This window comes from Paramacrobiotus metropolitanus, unplaced genomic scaffold (genome assembly GCF_019649055.1).
Source record: "Paramacrobiotus metropolitanus isolate TYO unplaced genomic scaffold, Prichtersi_v1.0 Parri_scaffold0000007, whole genome shotgun sequence".
Classification (NCBI taxonomy): Eukaryota; Metazoa; Tardigrada; class Eutardigrada; order Parachela; family Macrobiotidae; genus Paramacrobiotus; species Paramacrobiotus metropolitanus.
This window is the reverse complement of record NW_026570227.1, coordinates 2,843,043-2,864,143: the sequence shown is the minus strand read 5'-3', so window position 1 is coordinate 2,864,143 and position 21,101 is coordinate 2,843,043. Positions and strand designations below refer to the sequence as shown.

General features: G+C 45.1%; 2 protein-coding genes across 5 annotated transcripts; both read left to right on the top strand.

The window, feature by feature from the left end:
• Positions 1–9,845: 9,845 nt before the first annotated feature.
• On the top strand, positions 9,846–12,699 carry LOC129582176 (uncharacterized). The gene is made up of 4 exons (XM_055473614.1): positions 9,846–9,947; positions 10,059–10,778; positions 11,389–12,237; positions 12,297–12,699. The coding sequence occupies exons 2-4, from the start codon at positions 10,077–10,079 to the stop codon at positions 12,444–12,446; spliced, it is 1,701 nt and encodes a 566-aa protein (XP_055329589.1). The 5' UTR covers positions 9,846–9,947; positions 10,059–10,076; the 3' UTR covers positions 12,447–12,699.
• A 1,715-nt stretch (positions 12,700–14,414) lies between these two features.
• LOC129582194 (uncharacterized) lies at positions 14,415–19,331 on the top strand. 4 transcript variants are annotated; one of them, XM_055473639.1, is made up of 5 exons: positions 14,415–14,639; positions 14,725–14,963; positions 17,426–17,900; positions 17,960–18,836; positions 18,899–19,331. In XM_055473639.1, exons 2-5 carry the CDS (start codon positions 14,753–14,755, stop codon positions 19,043–19,045), a joined length of 1,710 nt encoding a protein of 569 aa, XP_055329614.1. In that variant the 5' UTR covers positions 14,415–14,639; positions 14,725–14,752; the 3' UTR covers positions 19,046–19,331. The 4 variants fall into 4 exon arrangements, with proteins under 4 accessions (XP_055329614.1, XP_055329613.1, XP_055329616.1 ...); XM_055473638.1 differs by having other exon boundaries at positions 14,725–14,999; XM_055473641.1 differs by having other exon boundaries at positions 14,725–14,999; positions 17,369–17,900.
• Positions 19,332–21,101: the final 1,770 nt, after the last annotated feature.

Sequence of the window (21,101 nt, the reverse complement as noted above, 5' to 3'; positions counted from 1 at the left end):
CGTGTACGGGATTGCCTAACATAAAGGCAGCTAAAGAGCAAGCAAGTTTTGTAGCAATAAGGAAGTGATGACGTAATAAAGGAATTATCGTCAACCTATTTAACAAACATACAGATGGACAGACAGACAACTTTCTGCTTCTTTTGAATTAGAGGACCTTGCCTAATCCGGTCGATGAGCATGACGTAACAAAAAAAGTTGCGGGTTAAGGAAGTGATTGCGTAATAAGGAAGTATTTTCGATTTCCGGGACAGACAGGCAGTGTGACAGACAGAAATTTTTTGGTTTTGCTGAATTAGAGGACCAAAATAATTGCCTAAAATACGACCAAAATAAAGTCGCTTTGCACCAAAATAATTGCAGTCACCGGCACACTTGTGCGGCTGCAGCACTTCTTTATCACTAGCAGCTGTTGCACATGTCCAGTATATCAGAATAACTGCATTCACCGCAATACACGTGATACAGCTGTGCCGTGTTAAAGAAATACTGCAGCAGCTTAAGTGTGGCGGTACTGCAGTTATTTTGTTGTAGTGCCATGGCTTGCGTGGCGTGGCGTGGACGTCAAGAATCTCGGGTTTGCACTATAACGTTGCTAGTAACTACAGTGCTTTTTATGTTAATTGGACAATTTCACATTATATTCACGTATTTCGTTCACCGGAGATCCGAGATTCTGGACGTTGCTTCACATGAAAGTAATGATTTATCTACTTTTCAATTTTATGCATACCTTTCTTATCAATAATGAATCGGTTCTAGATAATTTGTTTTTAGAAACGTTTAGAATTTCATGCTCTGTTGAAAACCACTCGTACAGTAGAATTTTGAAAAGCAGATACTGTTCAGGCTTCAAATATATCAAATTTAGCATTTCTTGTTAACTGGAAAACCCTTCGTGGCTTTTGGTTATAACACTAAAGATTGTCGTAAACACAAATTTATGCCTCATTGATTGTCCTAATTTTCTAGGAATCTCGGGCTTGACCGCTGATTCGATGGACCAAATTCCGCAATCTGCTGAGAAACTTGCACCGGCATCCGCGGATAATTTGCAGGACAAGACCGCAGAGCCCGCATTATCGATTCAGAGCGAGCCGGCATTAAAGACAGACGCTGCTAGTACAATTGCGAGCTCCTCGTCAACTGCAAAATGCGTCGAGGTGTCTGAAACGGAGCAGCACATTGTCCAACACGGACGTGTTTCCCCATCTGAACGTGTCCCATCGCCAACAGGTCAGAGAGATGGCGGTGCTCGCGGTGTACATGAGGAGCCCAGTTCGGTCGACGACCAGCTGTCAGGTAATTTTTATGAAATAGCTCTAAATGTTCCTCTGTAATATTGGTACTGGCCTAAATGTTCCTTTACTGCCATACCTCACGCAATGTGATAAGGACTAGTTTAAGTCGTTTCAGAGAGCACGAAATCGCAAGGCACCGCAAAAAAGCGAAAGCTTGTGGATACAGGTATGAAAAAGGCCATATACCAAGCAGCACTGAGCTTTATTAAATCTAAATGTAAATTCTCACGTCCTGCAATTCGAACGCTGATTCAGTACATGATATGTAAGATACCTTTACGATGTTTCTTCGTTTTCCGGACACGAGATTTTTGTAATGTTCTCTTTGATTTAAGTAACTGTCGCAAAAAAATATGGTACTTTTTAGCTCCTGAATAATTTTATCTTCTGCGACTTTTTGCGAAACCTTTATCCTGTTATGAATTAGAACACAGTGAATACAACAACATAGATCCAAGTTTTTTGCACGCTAAAGGGCACCGATGCTTTTCAGTCGTATCAAGAAAACTGTGCGCAACACAATCTACGTTTAGCAGTTTCCGCACCTCTCTGTTTGGATTTCCCCACATCTCTTTTTCAGGTTCTGGGCCTCAAACGCAAAAATCGAAACTTGTTGCAGTTGTTTCGCTCGATGATGAAGTGAAGGTCAGTACCAAAACCCTTCGTAACAGTATTTCTGGGTATAAATTTTACAATACTGTATCTTGCAGTGTGCCAAGTGTGCTAAGGCAACAAGTGAGAAGGAACGTGGAGTTGTGTGTACAACCTGCAGTCTTGTGTTTCACAAGAAATGCGGAGGCATTACCGGAAGGTTGACCAGCGCTAAGGAAAAGGCTTTCAGGTGTCTCGCGTGTGCAGAAGATTAACCCGCCGCACGGAAGTATGAACTGAACCGCTGTTTAAGAAGAGCGGCAATTACTTCGAAACGGATTTTAAGATGAAAGTGTGCACCGAGCATGTTATGTTTACCAATTTTGTTCGCAGTTTTAAGTCCTAGTTTTCTTTTCAAGTAAATAATATCACCAGAACCTGTATAAATTTTCATTCGCCGAATATACATGATATACATGATGGTGTAATGCATGATGGTACAATACATGATGACTCAATGAATATGTATTTTAGCATTGTGACAGGCAAGTGTAGTGATTCTGGCAGAACCTACGAACAGTACGAGATCCTGTAACTTCTGGTCACTCAACAGGAATGATCGTTGGTCACACAGCTTTCCCGTTTTGCATAGGTTTAGACGTTTAGTCAATCGAAGGCGTGACCCTTTGCGCGATTCTGTGCGTTCGGCAGCTTAAGCACTGAGCAGTGGGCAGGGTGTATCAGTCCGTTGTCATAGTACATATGGTCTAAATTTATGGGAATATCTCATACCAGTTTTAAAGTTTTCGTTTATGTATTCTACTGGCGTGATTAGTGGTTTCGTACTAAACATACAGTCTGTACACTGGGCAAAAAATGCATAGGCTGTTTTGGTGGTCGTGCTTCATAGTCAAACGCTTTTCTTGTGAATAACTTTCAGCATATGATAAGCAAATGAATTGTAGACGTTTATGTGAACACTGAACACCGTTTCTAATATATCCGAACCAGTCCATGTTGTAGCGACGTCTGCGGCTGGTAGTGTCTGACTGGACAACATGCGGAATGCTTATGCATGACCACAATATTACTAAACTAACCATAACATAATAACAAACTAGCCAGGATATTACTGAACTAACCATTATAACCAATATAATCTATCCACTATATTACTAAAGTAACCATAATATTAGTTTAGGAATATTATGGCATAACACAAGGCCAAAACTAAGGCTTCGTCCCCAATCTGTAGCAAAGCTAGCTACGGTACAGTACACCACCGTCCCAGAACAGCAGGTACGCGATACGGTATGGCAGTTTTCGATTCGCGTGCCCGGTTACCCGCGAGAAGATTCGAGACGGGGGTATGGCCCGTATCCAAATGCGTCTCGTATTCACAACTCTCTGATACGGTATCCTGCGAACCGTATCTCAGAACCCGTAACAACCCCGCGTCTCTTATCAGCCGAAAATTTTACGCGCGCTTTTTACGCATACCCCGAAATACAAAGAAAAACCATACGGTTCGCGAAGCCACTTCCAGAGGTGGCTTTCCCTGGTAACCTTCTGTTGATGAGTGAGCATTTTTTAATATTGTCATTTAACGTGACGACTTCTTTTCGTGAGTTTTTTGAGTTTTATGAAAATGAACGCTGTTTTTGCTCATATATTACACATATTACTTTGAAGATCGTTTCGGTACCGAACCAGCTCTCTACCATTTTTTTCAAATTTTAAAATGAATTTCAAAAATTTTAGAAATTAAATTAAAATTTGAAAAAATGGTAGAAAGCTGGTTCGGTACCAAAACGATCTTTATAGTAACGTGCGTTTTCGTGCATAATTAGAAAAGAATCGTTGCATAATAAGACTTTTGGTACACCTCTGCGCGTTTAAACTTTTGGAGTTTTATTTCGCTGATAACTCCCGAACCGGATGTTGCGCGCACAAACGGTTTTTTCGCCTATGTATACGAATCCTTTGGCTATACTATAAATATCATAAATCAATGCAAAAAAGTATTTGGGAGTGCGCGACAGCGAAAGTTGCCGTGGATGTATACAAATTTGGTGCTATATACCGGGCCAAATATGTGCTATGTGTATCTGTTATGAACGTGGTTCCGTTTTGGCACTGTGTTTGTACTTTCATTGTGCTATTTCTTGAAGTCATACGGAAGGAAATTATCATTCATAACTGACGCTACGCAGCTCTCTGCCTAAATGTAGAAGCGTGTTTCCCGCACGAAGAACATTACTGACAAATTATAGATGAAGAAAATATAAGCCGGTAATATTGTACCAAAAATATTGTATCTGCCTGCTACGCTTCGGTCATGCAGTGCCCGCCTAAAGCGAGTGCACTTTTCTAGTTTTAGAACCTATATGCACAAAATTTTAAACAAGAAATGTGACCAGCTCAAAAGAGTAAAAATTCCACTTGTTATAGCCCGTCAATATTACCAAAATTCAGAATCAGCTACAGAAAAGCGAAATGGAGACGAAAATCAGATATTGAATAGGAGAATTAAGAAACACTGGGCAAACGAAAATTTGAAATTGTGAATCGGAGCGAAGGGACGCAAATACAGTGATACAAGCTTAAACCTAAAGATTCGATACAGAAAACCGAAAGCGAGCCCCGTTTCGATATGCGTAGCCGGTACTGTACCTTGATGGCACTCACCAAAGTGTGTCCCATTTCTGTATTGCAGCGAAACTAGCTACGGTGCTGTATCGTAGCGAGATACGCTACAGTAAGGAGACGAAGCCTAAACATCTTCCACCGTTCCCCGGACTGCTGCCGTTACCCGACTTGAGTCTGACGTTGTAGCTGAACATGGCTACAACGCTAGCACTGTAAGCCTGTGCCGCCACATACGCTGGCACTGGTTGCGGCCCGTTGCGGCGTGTCGCGGCTTATAGGCCGTGTCGCGGCTGTTGCGGCGTCGCGGCAGCCCAATGCTAGCACACACGCTAGCACTGGTTGCGGCCCGTTGCGGCGTGTCGCGGCTTATAGGCCGTGTCGCGGCTGTTGCGGCGTCGCGGCAGCCCAATGCTAGCACACGCTAGCACTGGTTGCGGCCCGTTGCGGCGTGTCGCGGCTTATAGGCCGTGTCGCGGCTGTTGCGGCGTCGCGGCAGCCCAATGCTAGCACACACGCTAGCACTGGTTGCGGCCCGTTGCGGCGTGTCGCGGCTTATAGGCCGTGTCGAGGCTGTTGCGGCGTCGCGGAGTCGCGGCAGCCCAATGCTAGCACACACGCTAGCACTGGTTGCGGCCCGTTGCGGCGTGTCGCGGCTTATAGGCCGTGTCGCGGCTGTTGCGGCGTCGCGGCAGCCCAATGCTAGCACACACGCTAGCCCTGGTTGCGGCCCGTTGCGGCATGTCGCGGCTGATAAGCCGTGTCGCGGCTGTTGCGGCGTCGCGGCAGCCCAGTGCCAGCACACACGCTAGCACTGTTGCGGCCCGTTGCGGCGTGTCGCGGCTTATAAGCCGTGTCGCGGCTGTTGCGGCGTCGCGGCAGCCCAGTGCCAGCACACACGCTAGCACTGTTGCGGCCCGTTGCGGCGTGTCGCGGCTGATAAGCCGTGTCGCGGCTGTTGCGGCGTCGCGGCAGCCCAGTGCCAGCACACACGCTAGCACTGTTGCGGCCCGTTGCGGCGTGTCGCGGCTTATAAGCCGTGTCGCGGCTGTTGCGGCGTCGCGGCAGCCCAGTGCCAGCACACACGCTAGCACTGTTGCGGCCCGTTGCGACGTGTCGCGGCTGATAAGCCGTGTCGCAGCTGTTGCGGCGTCGCGGCAGCCCAGTGCCAGCACACACGCTAGCACTGTTGCGGCCCGTTGCGACGTGTCGCGGCTGATAAGCCGTGTCGCAGCTGTTGCGGCGTCGCGGCAGCCCAGTGCCAGCACACACGCTAGCACTGTTGCGGCCCGTTGCGACGTGTCGCGGCTGATAAGCGGTGTCGCGGCTGTTGCGGCGTCGCGGCAGCCCAGTGCCAGCACACACGCTAGCACTGTTGCGGCCCGTTGCGGTGTGTCGCGGCTTATAAGCCGTCTTGCGGATTCTGGTCCGCAACGAGACAGTGACGGTTAAAGCCGAACTTGGTACAGATTGAGCCACTTCTGGGGTTGAAATCATGATTTCATGCATTTCATATTTCATGTTTCATTTCAAATCATGTCATAATCATGCGGACCCTCCCGTGAAATGTGAAAAGGAAATGAAATGAAACGTGAAATGAAAGAAATCGTGAAATTGTGAAATCACTTGAAATACCATGATACCGCATGAAATTAACGTGTTTCATAAAATTGTGTGTAAAAAGTTAAAAAACCTGGCCCAGGTTTGACTGCTTTTCGTGAAAACGCGATTTATCCACCGGTATTAGCAAGTATGTTTACAGTTTAACTGTTTCTAATCAATCTAATGCGATCGTTGGACATCCGCAGATGGCAAGTAGCAAACGCCACTAGTACTTAGTGAAATAATCTGACTTCGCTTCCTGCTTATAACAACCAGGTACCCCAAATTTTATGAACTTATGGCAAATACAAAAATAAATCTTTTTGGAGCGGTATGTTTAACACAAACAGTGCAGAATCTCTAGAGATACGATAAAACCAAAATCGACAGGTTTAAACTCTTACTATACCGGTTTTGCGGTTGAGCATAAAGTATAGACATTTTGTAATCTCGGACCGTTTTTTTGGGAGTGGCGATAACCATATCTTGATTTGCTAATGATATTTTGGAAACAAGTATTTGATACAGCATAAAAAGTTATTAAAGTGTGACAATTAATATTACTTAAATAATCAATTTTTTAAATAATTTTATTTCACGTTTCATTTCATTTCTTTTCATTTCACGTTTCATTTCATTTCCTTTCAAAACGGGGTTTGAACCTCATGAATTTCAACCCTATATTATTGGCTATTTTGGGGATTTTTCTTCTTTGTTTTTCTTCGCTCAACCTGACTTTAAACACTTCCATAAACGAGAGGCAGCTGGGATTATTTGTGAGCAACAACTCCCTGAAGTAAACGATCAAAACACTGACGTGCGGAAAAAACAGCATGATGATGCTTGAAAAATGCAGCTAACTCACTAGGACATACCCTAGATACAGTAGTGTCGAAAAAACAGCGGCACAGGCATTTGCGTTTGGTATAACCAAAGGACTCTTGCAGATGAATTTGGCATCCGTATGCATACTGTGGGATACGGAGCGGGTACAGGGCGGTCTCTAAAGTGAACGGTGGGGATACAGGAAAGTCGCTTACGGGATACAGGTCGCATACGTACGCATACTGTGGGATACGGAGCGGGTACAGCGGGGTCAATAAAGTGAACGGTGGGGAATCACTGGGGATACAGGAAAGTCGCTTACGGGATACAGGTGGCATACGTACGCATACTGTGGGATACGGAGCGGGCAAGGGGTCAATAAAGTGAACGGTGGGGATACAGGAAAGTCGCTTACGGGATACAGGTGGCATACGTACGCATACTGTGGATACAGAAGCGGCAAGGGTCAATAAAGTGAACGGTGGGGATACAGGAAAGTCGCTTACGGGATACAGGTGGCATACGTACGCATACTGTGGGATACGGAGCGGGTACAGCGGGGTCAATAAAGTGAACGGTGGGGATACAGGAAAGTCGCTTACGGGATACAGGTGGCATACGTACGCATACTGTGGGATACGGAGCGGGTACAGGTGGGTCTCTAAAGTGAACGATCGGGATACACGAAAGTCGCTTACGGGATACAGGTGGCATACGTACGCATACTGTGGGATACGGAGCGGGTACAGGTGGGTCTCTAAAGTGAACGATTGGGATACACGAAAGTCGCTTACGGGATACAGGTGGCATACGTACGCATACTGTGGGGTACGGAGCGGGTGCAGCTGGGACCTAAAGTGAACGGAAGGGATACAGAAGGTCGCTTACGGGATACAGGTGGCATGCGTACGCATACTGTGGGATACGGAGCGGGTACAGCGGGTCTCTAAAGTGAACGATCGGGATACAAGAAAGTCGCTTACGGGATACAGGTGGCATACGTACGCATACTGTGGGATACGGAGCGGGTACAGGTGGGTCTCTAAAGTGAACGATCGGGATACACGAAAGTCGCTTACGGGATACGGGTGGCATACGTACGCATACTGTGGGATACAGCGGCAATAGCAATAACAGTGAACGGTGGGGATACAGGAAAGTCGCTTACGGGATACAGGTGGCATACGTACGCATACTGTGGGATACGGAGCGGCACAGCGGGGTCAATAAAGTGAACGGTGGGGATACAGGAAAGTCGCTTACGGGATACAGGTGGCATACGTACGCATACTGTGGGATACGGAGCGGGTACAGGTGGGTCTCTAAAGTGAACGATCGGGATACAAGAAAGTCGCTTACGGGATACAGGTGGCATACGTACGCATACTGTGGGATACGGAGCGGGTACAGCGGGGTCAATAAAGTGAACGGTGGGGATACAGGAAAGTCGCTTACGGGATACAGGTGGCATACGTACGCATACTGTGGGATACGGAGCGGGTACAGCGGGTCTCTAAAGTGAACGATCGGGATACAAGAAAGTCGCTTACGGGATACAGGTGGCATACGTACGCATACTGTGGGATACGGAGCGGGTACAGCGGGGTCAATAAAGTGAACGATGGGGATACAGAAAAGTCGCTTACGGGATACAGGTGGCATACGTACGCATACTGTGGGATACGGAGCGGGTACAGGTGGGTTTCTAAAGTGAACGATCGGGATACAAGAAAGTCGCTTACGGGATACAGGTGGCATACGTACGCATACTGTGGGATACGGAGCGGGTACAGCGGGGTCAATAAAGTGAACGGTGGGGATACAGGAAAGTCGCTTACGGGATACAGGTGGCATACGTACGCATACTGTGGGGGGATACAGGCAGGTGCAGCAGGTCGTCCCCAAGTGAACGATCAGGATACAAGAAAGTCGCTTACGGGATACAGGTGGCATACGTACGCATACTGTGGGATACGGAGCACTTGCGATCGGGTACAATAAAGGTCAATACGCTGGGGATACAAGTTTACGGAGTCGCTTACGGGATACAGGTGGCATACGTACGCATACTGTGGGATACGGAGCGGTACAGCGGGTCTCTAAAGTGAACGATCGGGATACAAGAAAAGTCGCTTACGGGATACAGGTGGCATACGTGCATACTGTGGGATACGGAGCATCACAGCGGGGTCAATAAAGTGAACGGTGGGATACAGGAAAGTCGCTTACGGGGTACAGGTGGCATACGTACGCATACCACAGGGTAAAGGTCTCTAAAGTGAACGGAAGGGATACAGAAGGTCGCTTACGGGATACAGGTAGCATACGTAGGCATACTGTGGGATACTATGGATACATCCGTTAGAAAGTGTCCTTAAAAATTTACCGTGTACTAACCGTGCCATAGGTGACAAAGCGACAACGGAGGAAGTCGTCGTAAGACCATAACATCACGTGATTCTTTTTATACTTTCCAGACAGCGTCGGTTCGCAAAAGGTTCTATTTGTTTTAAGCGATTGACTCATAAAATTAACACAAAGCGAAGCCCTACAAAACAGGCGGCATATGTCTGATAAAATATTGTAATGTGTCTGTAAATTGCCCAGCACTGCCGTTGGTCATGGTATCGGACGCCTAGCGTGCGCCCATATTACGTGCTACGTAAGTACTACGTAGCGTATGCGTGGTGCCAAACTTCTGCATGTTGGTTAGAGGGCAAAGCACCGACTATGGCGGTTGCCATTCCACTGAAAGTCCATTTCACTGATGTCTGTCCTGATTGTAATAGTAAACTTGAAAATACGGCAGCTTGTCTGCTCTGCTGCATTCAAGTATGGAGAGCCAGAGTGCACGTTCTTAATTTTCCAGAATTCTAGTATAAACGGTTACAGTTGTTAGGCATTTGTTTGCACGTGGTCCCTGCTTTCTGTTGAAACCAGCTTTTTTGAAGTGTTTTGCTCCTGCTGCACACGTGTCAGGAAGTACGTACCGACTGTATGCTCTCTATGTACAGAATAGCTGACGGAAACGCTGGGATATTCTGTCCATCTTATTAGCAGGATCGATTGTGACAAGTGGTCTATTTGATTTAGGATTTGTAGCATTCGACAATGGCCCCATGGAGTCGCCCGTGGAACAGTGTGGACGTGCTGGGCGACGACGGCCTCTTTCAGTACGGACGCGTGGTGGATGTGGCGGACCATGGTCTCTTCATCGACTTTCTGTGCCCCAGTCGCCGACGTGAATTTACTCCTTTTGATCGGGTGTTTCTGAATGATGACCTACGATACCGGAACGGAAGCGACATGGGTGGTCTACATACCTGGGCTGATTTGCCCGCCGAAGTCCTGCTGCGCGATCATGAATCGGGTGCGTGGACATGGGTCCCCGCGGAACTGCTCATTTGGACCGCCGAAATGGGTCATGCAGATTACATCGTAGCTGTTGTTCATCGCGGGAAACCACAGGAGTACGCAGATGTTGTTCCCAAGGCGCGGATTCGCTGGAAGGCGTACGGTGGCGACCGTGGCGTGCAGCCGCCGGTCGGCAGCCAGTTCTACTGTGAAATTGCGGAACTGGCAAAATGCGTGAAGAAACGGACGTTCGTCAAGCGCACAATGCCGTTACCGAAAGGTTGTCCCGTGGAACTGGCTACAGCAGCGCTGAAGCAGCAGAACAAGGGAACGAAATGTCGTTCATGGTACGCTGCCAAAGCGGACTGTGTGGATGTTGTGGACGGCTGCGTGGTGTACATTCAGCGTCCATCACATACTGGGACGGAAGCCGACGTTGTCCACGCGGCAAGAGAACTGGTAAGAGGGAGTGACTGACGAGCCTAATTACCCACATGTTTAAGTGCCAGGGCAGTGTTGCTCTAACGAAAAACAAGCATGCCAAATGCTTATTCCAGGCGTTGGGTGACCCGTATTTCGTTTCATTATTTCACAGAAGTCGTCAGTTTCATTCAGTCTTTTTATACTACGACAGATGAAAAGCAGAAAAAAGTTTTATTATGGCGCATAAAAGTTTTGCAGATAAACATTTTTTGGAGGGACAAAATATTAGCGACGCGAACAGTTTGCCTTATGATTGCGTAGACGCCGTTATCGAAATCGTCGAATTGTCTTTTGTTTCAAGTCCAAACCTGATTACCTGCGCAATTTAGGTTTTCCTAGATCAAATTTCGTCTGCATTTCTGGACTGTAGTAGAAACCGATGGAATAAAATTTTAAACTTTAAAATTACGTTTCTATGAAATTATTCACTACGTTTGGGAAATCTCGACCTGCAAGGGTGGCTTAGTACGCAGCAAAGGAACACACATTAGGCATGCTTATTTTTCGGAGCAAAAAAACTGCCTTGGCCAAAAAAGAGGCATCCGGGTATGTGCTTGAAACTGAATATCGGGTAATAATGTTGCAGGAAGCACTCAAACGTTATCACAACGCGTTGATGGATTCCGTCAGCCCGATTCCCAAACCGATACTCCAGATTCCCGTAGTGGACGAAGCCGCTGTATTGCCACCCGAATTGTGGACGGAAGTCTTCTTGTATCTGGACACGGTGTCGCAGACTAAACTGCGCCCGGTCTGCCCCACATGGCACGCACTTCTGGATTCAGTTTCTATCACGGAGAACCTGGTTCTCGACAGCGCGGCCCTCGACACCGATAACTCCCGGGAATTTGGACGTCGGTATTTTATGGTCGCTGCTCTTTGGAAGCGTCTTTCCACATCCACGCAGCACCTTGCTGTGGCTGATCGAGGGCAGTGTATGAGCGAAGCGGACGTTGTGGAATTGCTCGATATGGCTAGTTTCATTACACAGCGCAATAGTATCAAACTGCAAACTGTGTACTTGTTCGGTCTGGAGTGTTCTTTGGGAAAAGTTTCGTATTGCGATCATCATACATCTCCATGCCCACGGCATGGGTTGTGTACTGATAACGCCAGCCATATACTGACGAAATCTACCCTCAAGTACCGCTACCTTTTATGCGCTAATATTCGGCTGATTAAATGTAATTTCACGGTGGAGTGTATTCTTCGCCTTCACGACCAGTTCAGTCAAGGCACCCAGTTGAAGCTATGTGCCGATATTTGCGTGCATCGACACGGTATTACTGGGGATTCGAGAGGAGCCCTGTGGGGTGCCTTGGAAACGGGAATCCTAGCGCCGAGCAACGTGGAACTAGCACATTTGTCCACGTGGTTAGCAGCACTTCAATCGCACGACCAACGGCAATGGCGTGATGCAACCATGGTCTGTAAGGTGGGTCTTTGCTGACGCCAAAATCTACACTTCTTGCAATCGCATTTTTATCTTGACAGGCGTTGTGCGGCGCGCAGGTGGCGGATCCACGTCCTTTGTTGCATTACCACGGGAAGAGGTGGTGCGTGGATGCTCTGCAAGGGCTGGAGTTAGAAGCTGTCGCGCGTTGCGCTGCACTTCCTTATTCAACTGATGAAGTTGTTGTCTGACTAGTTGTTCGCGGTCTTGCCCACCGGGACTCTTGGAGCGCCGCGTAATGGATAATGGATGGCAAAGTTTGTTGAAGTGGATACGGGATTCAGCCATATGATAAAATTAAGCGGTGACCCGTCGTTTCGTCGACTGACACCTCGTCGAACAGACGTCAAATCGAACCATCGCGAAATCGTTCAACCGTTATGCTAAACTGCCTTAGTTTTCTTAGGTTCTCAGATTTGTTGTATCTTAGGTCTCTTAAGCTTTCTTAACCGTCGCCTTTGTGACGATCGACGAAATAAAGTAAAGTATAGGCAGAGTGAGCTGAATAAAGTTTACGCTCAACTGAAAGAATTCAAAAGTCTTAGCGCGTACATGGATGGCACGTATGGTACATTTCGCGTACGCGTGCATGGATGGCAAGCGAAAGCCAAGGTCATGAAATCGTCCAACGCAGATTGCGCCAAAAGATCACGAAATGGTATTTGCCGACTCCCGGCCCATGTAATCAAGGCATAGCCGCGAAGTCAATGAAATGCAGAAAGTCTCTTATTCAAACTGACAGGGCGCGGTCGGTTTCGGCTTTGCACTGGCAAGCATGGCCACGCCGTAAGAGCGATGCCTAATCAACCGTAACGAAAGACGGTTTGCAAACTCTCACGCCGAAAGCAGAGCGGTCGCGCACCCGCTTGTTTTGTTCGACCAATGTAAATGTCGTAATACGCTGCTGCTGAGTTGCCGTGAAACTTCTCGAGAGACCATTTTACAGACAACACCGTTAGTCTCATGACACCACCAGATAGTTGCAAAAATACGAGCTGGACCTCGTTAACGGAGTTAAAGCTCATTAACGCGTTTGGATACGAGTTACTGAAGGGAAACGATTCCCAGCGAAGTTCGTTTTTCGAAAAAACGCCGTACGTTACAGCATCCTTTAAATCTAACTTTCAAAGTGCAGATGAAAGTTCAGTCATCGCCTGGCCGGTCAGCACAACGAGTGCGTCGAAAAGCTAAGCTCAGGATTACGGAAATCGGGTAGAAGACTCGAGAAGATATCGCTGTTGTCTTCCCGCGCGTAATCAACTTAAAAATATTGGCAAAAAGTGATGTTCCGAGAGTCAGAGACAGTACTGGTGTGTTGTTTGTCCGTAGTGGTGTCTCGAGATTCGTGTGATTTATGGACACCACCCGACTCGGGATTCGGGTGGTGTCGGGAGACTTTGGTGGTGAAACGTGGTCCTGGAGCCGTCCACTAATAATATTTTGTAAAGTTTGGTTTGATACAGCATGCATAAAAGTAATACAACTGACTCGACAATGAACACCAATATGAATGTGAATAAGAGTACTAAAACGTTCTGTTACTTCTGCACTTCTATAATGAAACGGAATTACGATGGATTTAGCGTTGAATTAACAAGGGTGTTGCGTTACTCTAAATACGAGCAAGTACGGGTTTCAAGAACCGGCTCGATCGTGCGTATCTTTTTAACTACGGTGCGGTAAATTCACCGTATCCCGGATGGATAAGCGCACTAAAAATCTCGATATTCAGTTGTAAACTAAAGCTGTTTGCAAATAAAATTAAAATTACTGGAAGCGGCTGCTGTGCCGCAGTGCAATCGGCAAAAAATATGTAGACTATTTTCCCGCACAATGTGTTATTAAAGCTGTTTCGGCTCTTTGCCTCAATATACTGGAATTATGTAGACTCTGGTAGTGGTGGTAGACTACAGTTGTGCCTAAAGGCACAACATCAAAGTGAACACCAAAGCCCCCTGCTGCAGTTGAAGCATTGGGTGTTATTGCAACGAGATCTGCTAACATGTAGTTAGAAATGCTACTTACCTCGAATCTGTTTATACTTTAAGGCTTACTACGGTACATTGCGATTTGTCTTCCGGCAATGTCTTGTGCAAAACATGATGTGATCATGTTGTGTAAGTGTTACATGTACACATGCAGTCTTTATACTGTATTTTTCAGGCTGAACAGCAGCTTTAGCGTTTAGATTGCCGATATAAAGCCTGCCTCTAACAGTGAACGCTTTTTTTTATTACCAATCGAGCAGTACTATAGCTTTACAGTGTTCATTATCGTGATTTTTCAAACTAACAATTAATCCGAAAGTTCGGAAAGTTCCGAAAGTTCACTTGAATATCGTGTTTGTTTAATTTTCCGGGAAAAGTTTGAGTTTTTGACAAATTGTAGGATTTTGACGTTGTTGCACTTTAAAACTGAATTCAAACAATTTTGTTCCTAGCTGTAGCAAATTAACCGAATTTTTCCTAGAAACATTCCGGATTTGTGCCATTCGACGATGGTCCCAGGAAATTTTACGTGGAACAGCGTGGACGTGCTGGGCGACGATGGACTATTGCGTTATGGACGCGTAGTGGATGTGGCGGAGGACGGTCTCATCATCGACTTCCTTTGCTTCAATCGCCGACGTGAATTCACCCCTTTCCACAAGATTTTCCATGTTAATGACGACCGTTGGAGCGCAAGCATGTCCCCGTGGGAATCCGAAAGTAGGCCTTTGCCGGGGAAATCTGTGGCAAAGCGTGGTTAAGAACTATACTAGGAAAATGCACTTTGGCGTGCATTGGCAGACCGGAGCGCAGCTTAGTCGTTTAATTAAGTGTTGCACCTGCTTTTATTATCCTTTTCAATTTTTCTTGAAAACATTCGATTTTGATGAAATTGTTCTTATAGTGAATCAGAACTTTTGTAATGTCTCTATAACTTCAGAAATGCTTCCTAGTGATCCTTCATGCCCAAATCTCAAAACTTGATTTTTAAAGGAATTTCTAAGTGGTGCGTCCTCAAGCAAAATAAAACCCTTTCATTTTGTACAAATTCTGCTCACACGTCGACATAGTCACATAGGCATGCGACCAGCAATAATGCTGGTCGCATGCCTGTGTCGATGGCGCATGTTTCTTTAGTCTTCACAAAGAAAGCAGCTGCCGACCTGACATTTTTTGCATGTCGCCTTTGTCACCATGAAACAGTAACTTTTTTACTAGTGATGACATCGTTGGAGGAAATTAAAAGAAAAGCTCATTTTTTGTTAAAGCTCAATTTTTGGGCTCTCCAAAACTCCCTGAGAATAGACTATACCGATTTGGACGACTTTCGACTATTTTCGCTGGCACAATGCGTGCGCTTGCGTTTCATCATAACTACGCAATTGAGATTGCACAATAATATTTTTACTACAAGTTTTGAAGTTTGAACTCAATGAAGGTATTTTAAAGTGTAAAGGTTGATAGTTGAAAGTCGTTCTTCTGCGGAAGTAACAACAACCGAAGCAGATTCTTGAAGAATTATATTCAAACACAACGCTGTAAGCTTGGTTAGCTCAAATAGTTAAAATTTGTGGAACTTTTTTTGACAAAACCTACCCTATCCCTAGAAAAAAACAACTTTTCGACACCGGAAGTTACCTTCATTTATATTTAGCAATTTATAAACGAACATTTTCGCAACAAACCGGCACCAATGAAAGCTGGTTTTCGCTAAAAGTGACCCAGTAAAATGCAGGTTTACCTGCTCCGTTATTCCTTTGTACGGGGTACGGGAAAAAGCTGTTAAGAGGAAGATAAGAAATAAATTACAGAGTTGGCAACAAAATCGTAAGTTTCAACGCATTTTTATACATACAAATACATTACAGCGCAATACTACAACGCATTTTGTTGCTATTGTGTGCACAAACAATCAGTGGGGCAGTACAAAAAATGCTCTCTGCCCCTTTAAAAACAATTTCTGGAAAACAATTTCTAAAATCAATAACATCTCGGAACTACTCTGTATTTCCGAAAATTTTAACTTTTGATCAGACTACAAAAAAAACATTTTCAAAAAGAACTGTAAAGAGTTTTTGTGATAAATGTTTGCACGAAAAGTAGAAACTTTCCTCTCCAACAACAATAATCATCAGGCGCTTTTGCCATGTACTATTACCACTGAGCCTAAATTTAAAACCTATGAAATCGGTGATCTGTCTGCCACAAGCGTCACTATGGCGTAATCCTGCCAAAACTATGTATTCCAAAATTTACTCAGAGAGGGGATCGAAGTTTGGGGCATTAATCATAAAATGTAGAAGCTATACAGAGGGGTTGCACTGAAAAATAAAAAGGGAAATTGTTGTCAGAGTAGCAATAAGTATTATTATTATTATCGAGAGCTAAAGACTGATTTTTGAATTCCAAAAGAAAAATATATCTGCTTGCTGTTTCACTGACTGAAACGGTTTTGAGATAAACCTTAACACAAACAAAGGGCTTCGCCAACGTCATATACCACCAAAGTAAAGTTAAACAGCACCAGCTGTGTTTGCCTTAAATTAAGTATTTCTCGGCAACTCCAGTGCCAGACCCGTGTCAAACCTTTCAGAAGGCAGATAGCGGAGCTAATAAAGAAACGTTTGCAAATCTCAAATTTTACGGTGACCTTACAACGGCTGGTGCTCCATTGAGCCTTTGAGGTGACCTTTCTCTGAAAACATTTTTTACTTCTTTATATGACGTCATTTCCGGCTCCCTTATATGACATAGTTTTCTTAACTTCCTTATACGACGACATTTACTTCCTTGTATGACGTCATTTCTTACTTCCGTAACGGACAGACAGACAGCACCTTTTTAATTTTGTCTGAATTAGAGGACCTTCGCTGCGCTCCGGTCGAAAAGTCACTGACGAAGCGGTAGTAATTAGAAAATTTAGAAAAGATGGCAACCTTTTCAGTCAAATGTGTGCATATAGGCGGTATTTGCGCAAACAGCTGTTGATTTTTCTACAAAGTCAACATCTCTTCTGCTTTGAAGCGTTACCGCAGCGTTGCATTACCAGTACGCAAGCGGTTGAGAAGGTAGGTCAAAATACGGAAGCGGTTGATATGTTGGTAGAAATGCCACTCTTTACCAAGCATTACCATAAATTTCCCCGGCGCGCGCCGTTGATCTGGATTGCAAACCTTAACCAGACGCAGACATCCTGATGCGCGACAACGCATCGGGTGCGTGGACGTGGTTTCCCGCGAAAATACTTGGCACATTCCAAGACATGATTCGGGCTGACTACTGCGTGGCGATCGTTTACGGCGGGACACTGCAGGAGTATGCGACAGTGGTTCCCAAGTTGCGGATTCGCGTAAAGACGGATCCTAATTGGCGGTCACCGATCCAGGATAATTACAAACATTACATACACGCCAAGCACTTACCTGTACCAAAATTCGTACAGACGTTTGTCAAGCGTATTATACCTTTGCCGGAAGGTTGCCCGGCAAAATTGGTTGCGGCAAGTCTGAAACAAGGTAAAAAGGGAATGCCGTACGATTATGCCCGGTATCATGCTCATGCGGTGGATATCGTGGACGGATGTGTGGTGTACCTTCAGTGTCGACCCAATAGCGCGAAAGATATCGACGATACGTACTGTATACGACATGGGAAACGGTAAGAAGGATCCCTTTTTTTATTACACTTTGGTCGACGTCTACATGTCCGACTTGTAGCGTGACGGTTTGGCAGGAACGCCTGGAATCTCTTCACCAGTTCATAATTCAGTCCGCTTTACGGATGTCAGAGCCGTTAGCCGAGATTTTACCAGCGGCGACCGAGATTTTACCAGCGGCGGAAGTCGCTGTGTTATCGATAGAATTGTGGACGGAAGTTTTCTCGCATTTGGACGTTATAACGCAGGTCAAACAGTGCCGCGTGTGCCCACTATGGAACCTCATTTGGGACTCTGCGTCCTTAAAAGCAAAAGTCATTCTGGACAGCGCGGCATTCACCAAGGAAGATCAGTGCAGTGAGCTTAAACCATTGTATTTTATGACCTCGGCTCTCTTCAAGCGAATCTCCCCATTCACGCAATACATTACTATTGCCGACTATGGCGAGAGGATGGATGGAATGGACGTTGTGAAGATTCTCGACATCCTTAACTTCATCCTACAGCGCAATGCCAACATCAGACCGAAAGGTATTTTTTTATACCGACTGGAGTGCTATCTCCTTAGCTTCAAGTACGATGGCAGTTACAAATTCGAATGCTCACTTCGTTCACCTTTTTCTGGTAATATGGTCGGTAGCACCCGGGAAACATTTACGCATTCCGTGGTAGCATGTCCCGATCTTCTGTGTCATAACATCCATTTGATAAAATGCACGATCGCTTTAAACATTTTGCTTTCATTGGAATTGTCTGAGATTGCTGAAGTACGTCATCAACGCCTCATCGGCAATTTCGGTGAGATGTTATGGAATGCCATGGAGGCGCAACTGCCAGCGCCAAGGGAAACGGAGGTTTACCTCTTGTCCACTTGGTTAAAAGCCATTCAAGCAGACGCCGAGACAACAGGGTGGGCAAAACATAATGTGGTCTGCAAGGTAAGACTACACCGACCCTTGAGATCTGCCATCAGAAAAAAACATGGTTTTCTTGTTGGCAGACTTTGTGTGCGACACAGACGACGGATCCGCGTCCATCGCTGTATTACCGCGGGAAGAGATGGTGTGTGGACGGTCTGCACGATTTGCAGCTGAAAAAACTGTCGCCTATGCCGAACTCTTTGTTCCCGGTCGCGCTGTCGGACTAATCGTTGCAGCTTATACTCCTATCGAAACCTTGTCAATTACTCAAATTAGCCAATCGCTGACGTTCTTGTTCTGTCAATCTGTCTATAATGTCTGCCAGCGTGCGGCAGACAAGCTGTCAGGATACTGACGACTTTGACGTATTCAAACTGCATCGTATTTAGCGGTTTACATAATTATTTGAAACTGTTTAGCTGATACTTGAACACTATTTGTAGTTGCCACTTTCAAAGCATCGGTAAAAAGACTGCCGGGGAGGAAGTAGCTAAAAAACGACATTTAATTAAAGAAAACCTTAAGTAAAAAGAAGGGATCGGTCGAAAACGTACAGAACCGAGAATATGAAGAAAGGATGGTTGACGCCCGTGAAAGACTTCTTAGTATTGAAATCACAGCGGATGCAATAGCGCTCAGAAAGGTCAAGAGAAAAGTTCCACAAACGTTGCACAAGCCATTCTCTGACTTTCCTTCATTCTATATCTCACCGAAACCATTGATTCTGTTTTCTCCAGATAGTTTAAATGATGGCCGATCAAACAAATATGTAATGTTGTTACTGGTGTGCTTTTTTCACATGGCCGGCCAACAAAATAAGGAAGCGTTTCTGGAATGTCTCTTGCTTTAGTAAGGACGTGCTCGTACTTAAATTGATGATTACAACCTTAAATTTAGGATAATACGAAACGTTTACAATTTAAGTTAAGGGAAGTGGGCCGGTACATAGTACCAAATTCGTGTACAGGCACGAAAACTTTCACTTTCGCGCACTCCCAAACACATTTTTGTTTCGGTTTATGACATTCTACAGCCAGAAGGTTTGTATACACTGGCGTGAAAACCGTTTGTGCGCGCAACATCCGGTTCGGGAGTTATGGCTGTTAGAAAATTCCAAAAAGTTTAAATGCGTTCAGGTGTACCAAAAGTCTCATTATGGACCGATCTCCCTAAAATTTTGCACGTAAATGCACATAACCGCGAAGATCGCTTTTACACCGATCCACTGTTCTAGCATGTTTTTCAAATTTTAAAAATGAATTACAAAAATTTTAAAATTCATTTTAAAATTTGAAAAAACTCATGGAAGTCTGGATCGGTGTAAAAACGATCTTCATAGATATGCGCATTTATATGCAAAATTTGAGGGAGATCGGTCCATAATCAGACTTTTGGTACATCTGAATGCATTTAAACTTTTTGGAATTTTCTAACAGCCATAGCTCTCGAACCGGATGTTGCGCGCACAAACGGTTTTCACGCCAGTGTATACAAACCTTCTGGCTGTAGAATGTCATAAACCGAAACAAAAATGTGTTTGGGAGTGCGCGAAAGTGAAAGTTTTCGTGCATGTATACGAATTTGGCACCATGTACCGGCCCACTTCCCTTAAGCTGGATTTTACAGTTAACAGCGAAAATGTAGCTAAGCGTAATAAAAGATAATATTTTCGTATTCGTGCCGAATTTTTTGTCTCGCGTGGTACTTCGTAATATAGCAACGCTGAAACTGCAAACGGAAAATGTGTTGCTGTGACAATTAGAATTTTGCTCTGATTGACGTAAATTAATGAAATCAATTAGCACCGCAGCCACCGCTTACTTTCTACGGTATCTACTAACTAATTTAATAAGTACCGTATCTCCTCCTAGTCAATGGCTCAAGGTTATCAGAACTGGCACACTGTACCATCATAGTAATAAATTAATAATTATGTTCCCTACTTCAATTGCTTCACAAAGTGACAAAGGCACCAGTTCCATACACTGGGAAGCGGGCCTAGCGGCTAATACAATGCGATCAAACTCATCAAAGCATGCTTCATAGTTCATAATACACGGTTCTGACAACACACAACTGATTTAAGGGTTAAGTTCTAGGATTCGATAATTTAGAATGCAGAAAGCAAACGCAACGGCAAAGAACACCATAAGGAACACAGGGTGGCACCGGACAACGGATTTCATCATTGCTATTCATCTAGATGTTTCATAAAAGTTTTGCCAACTAAATGCTACTTGTGCCAAAATGGAGCAATCATTGCAGAATGCAGTGCAGCAGTAA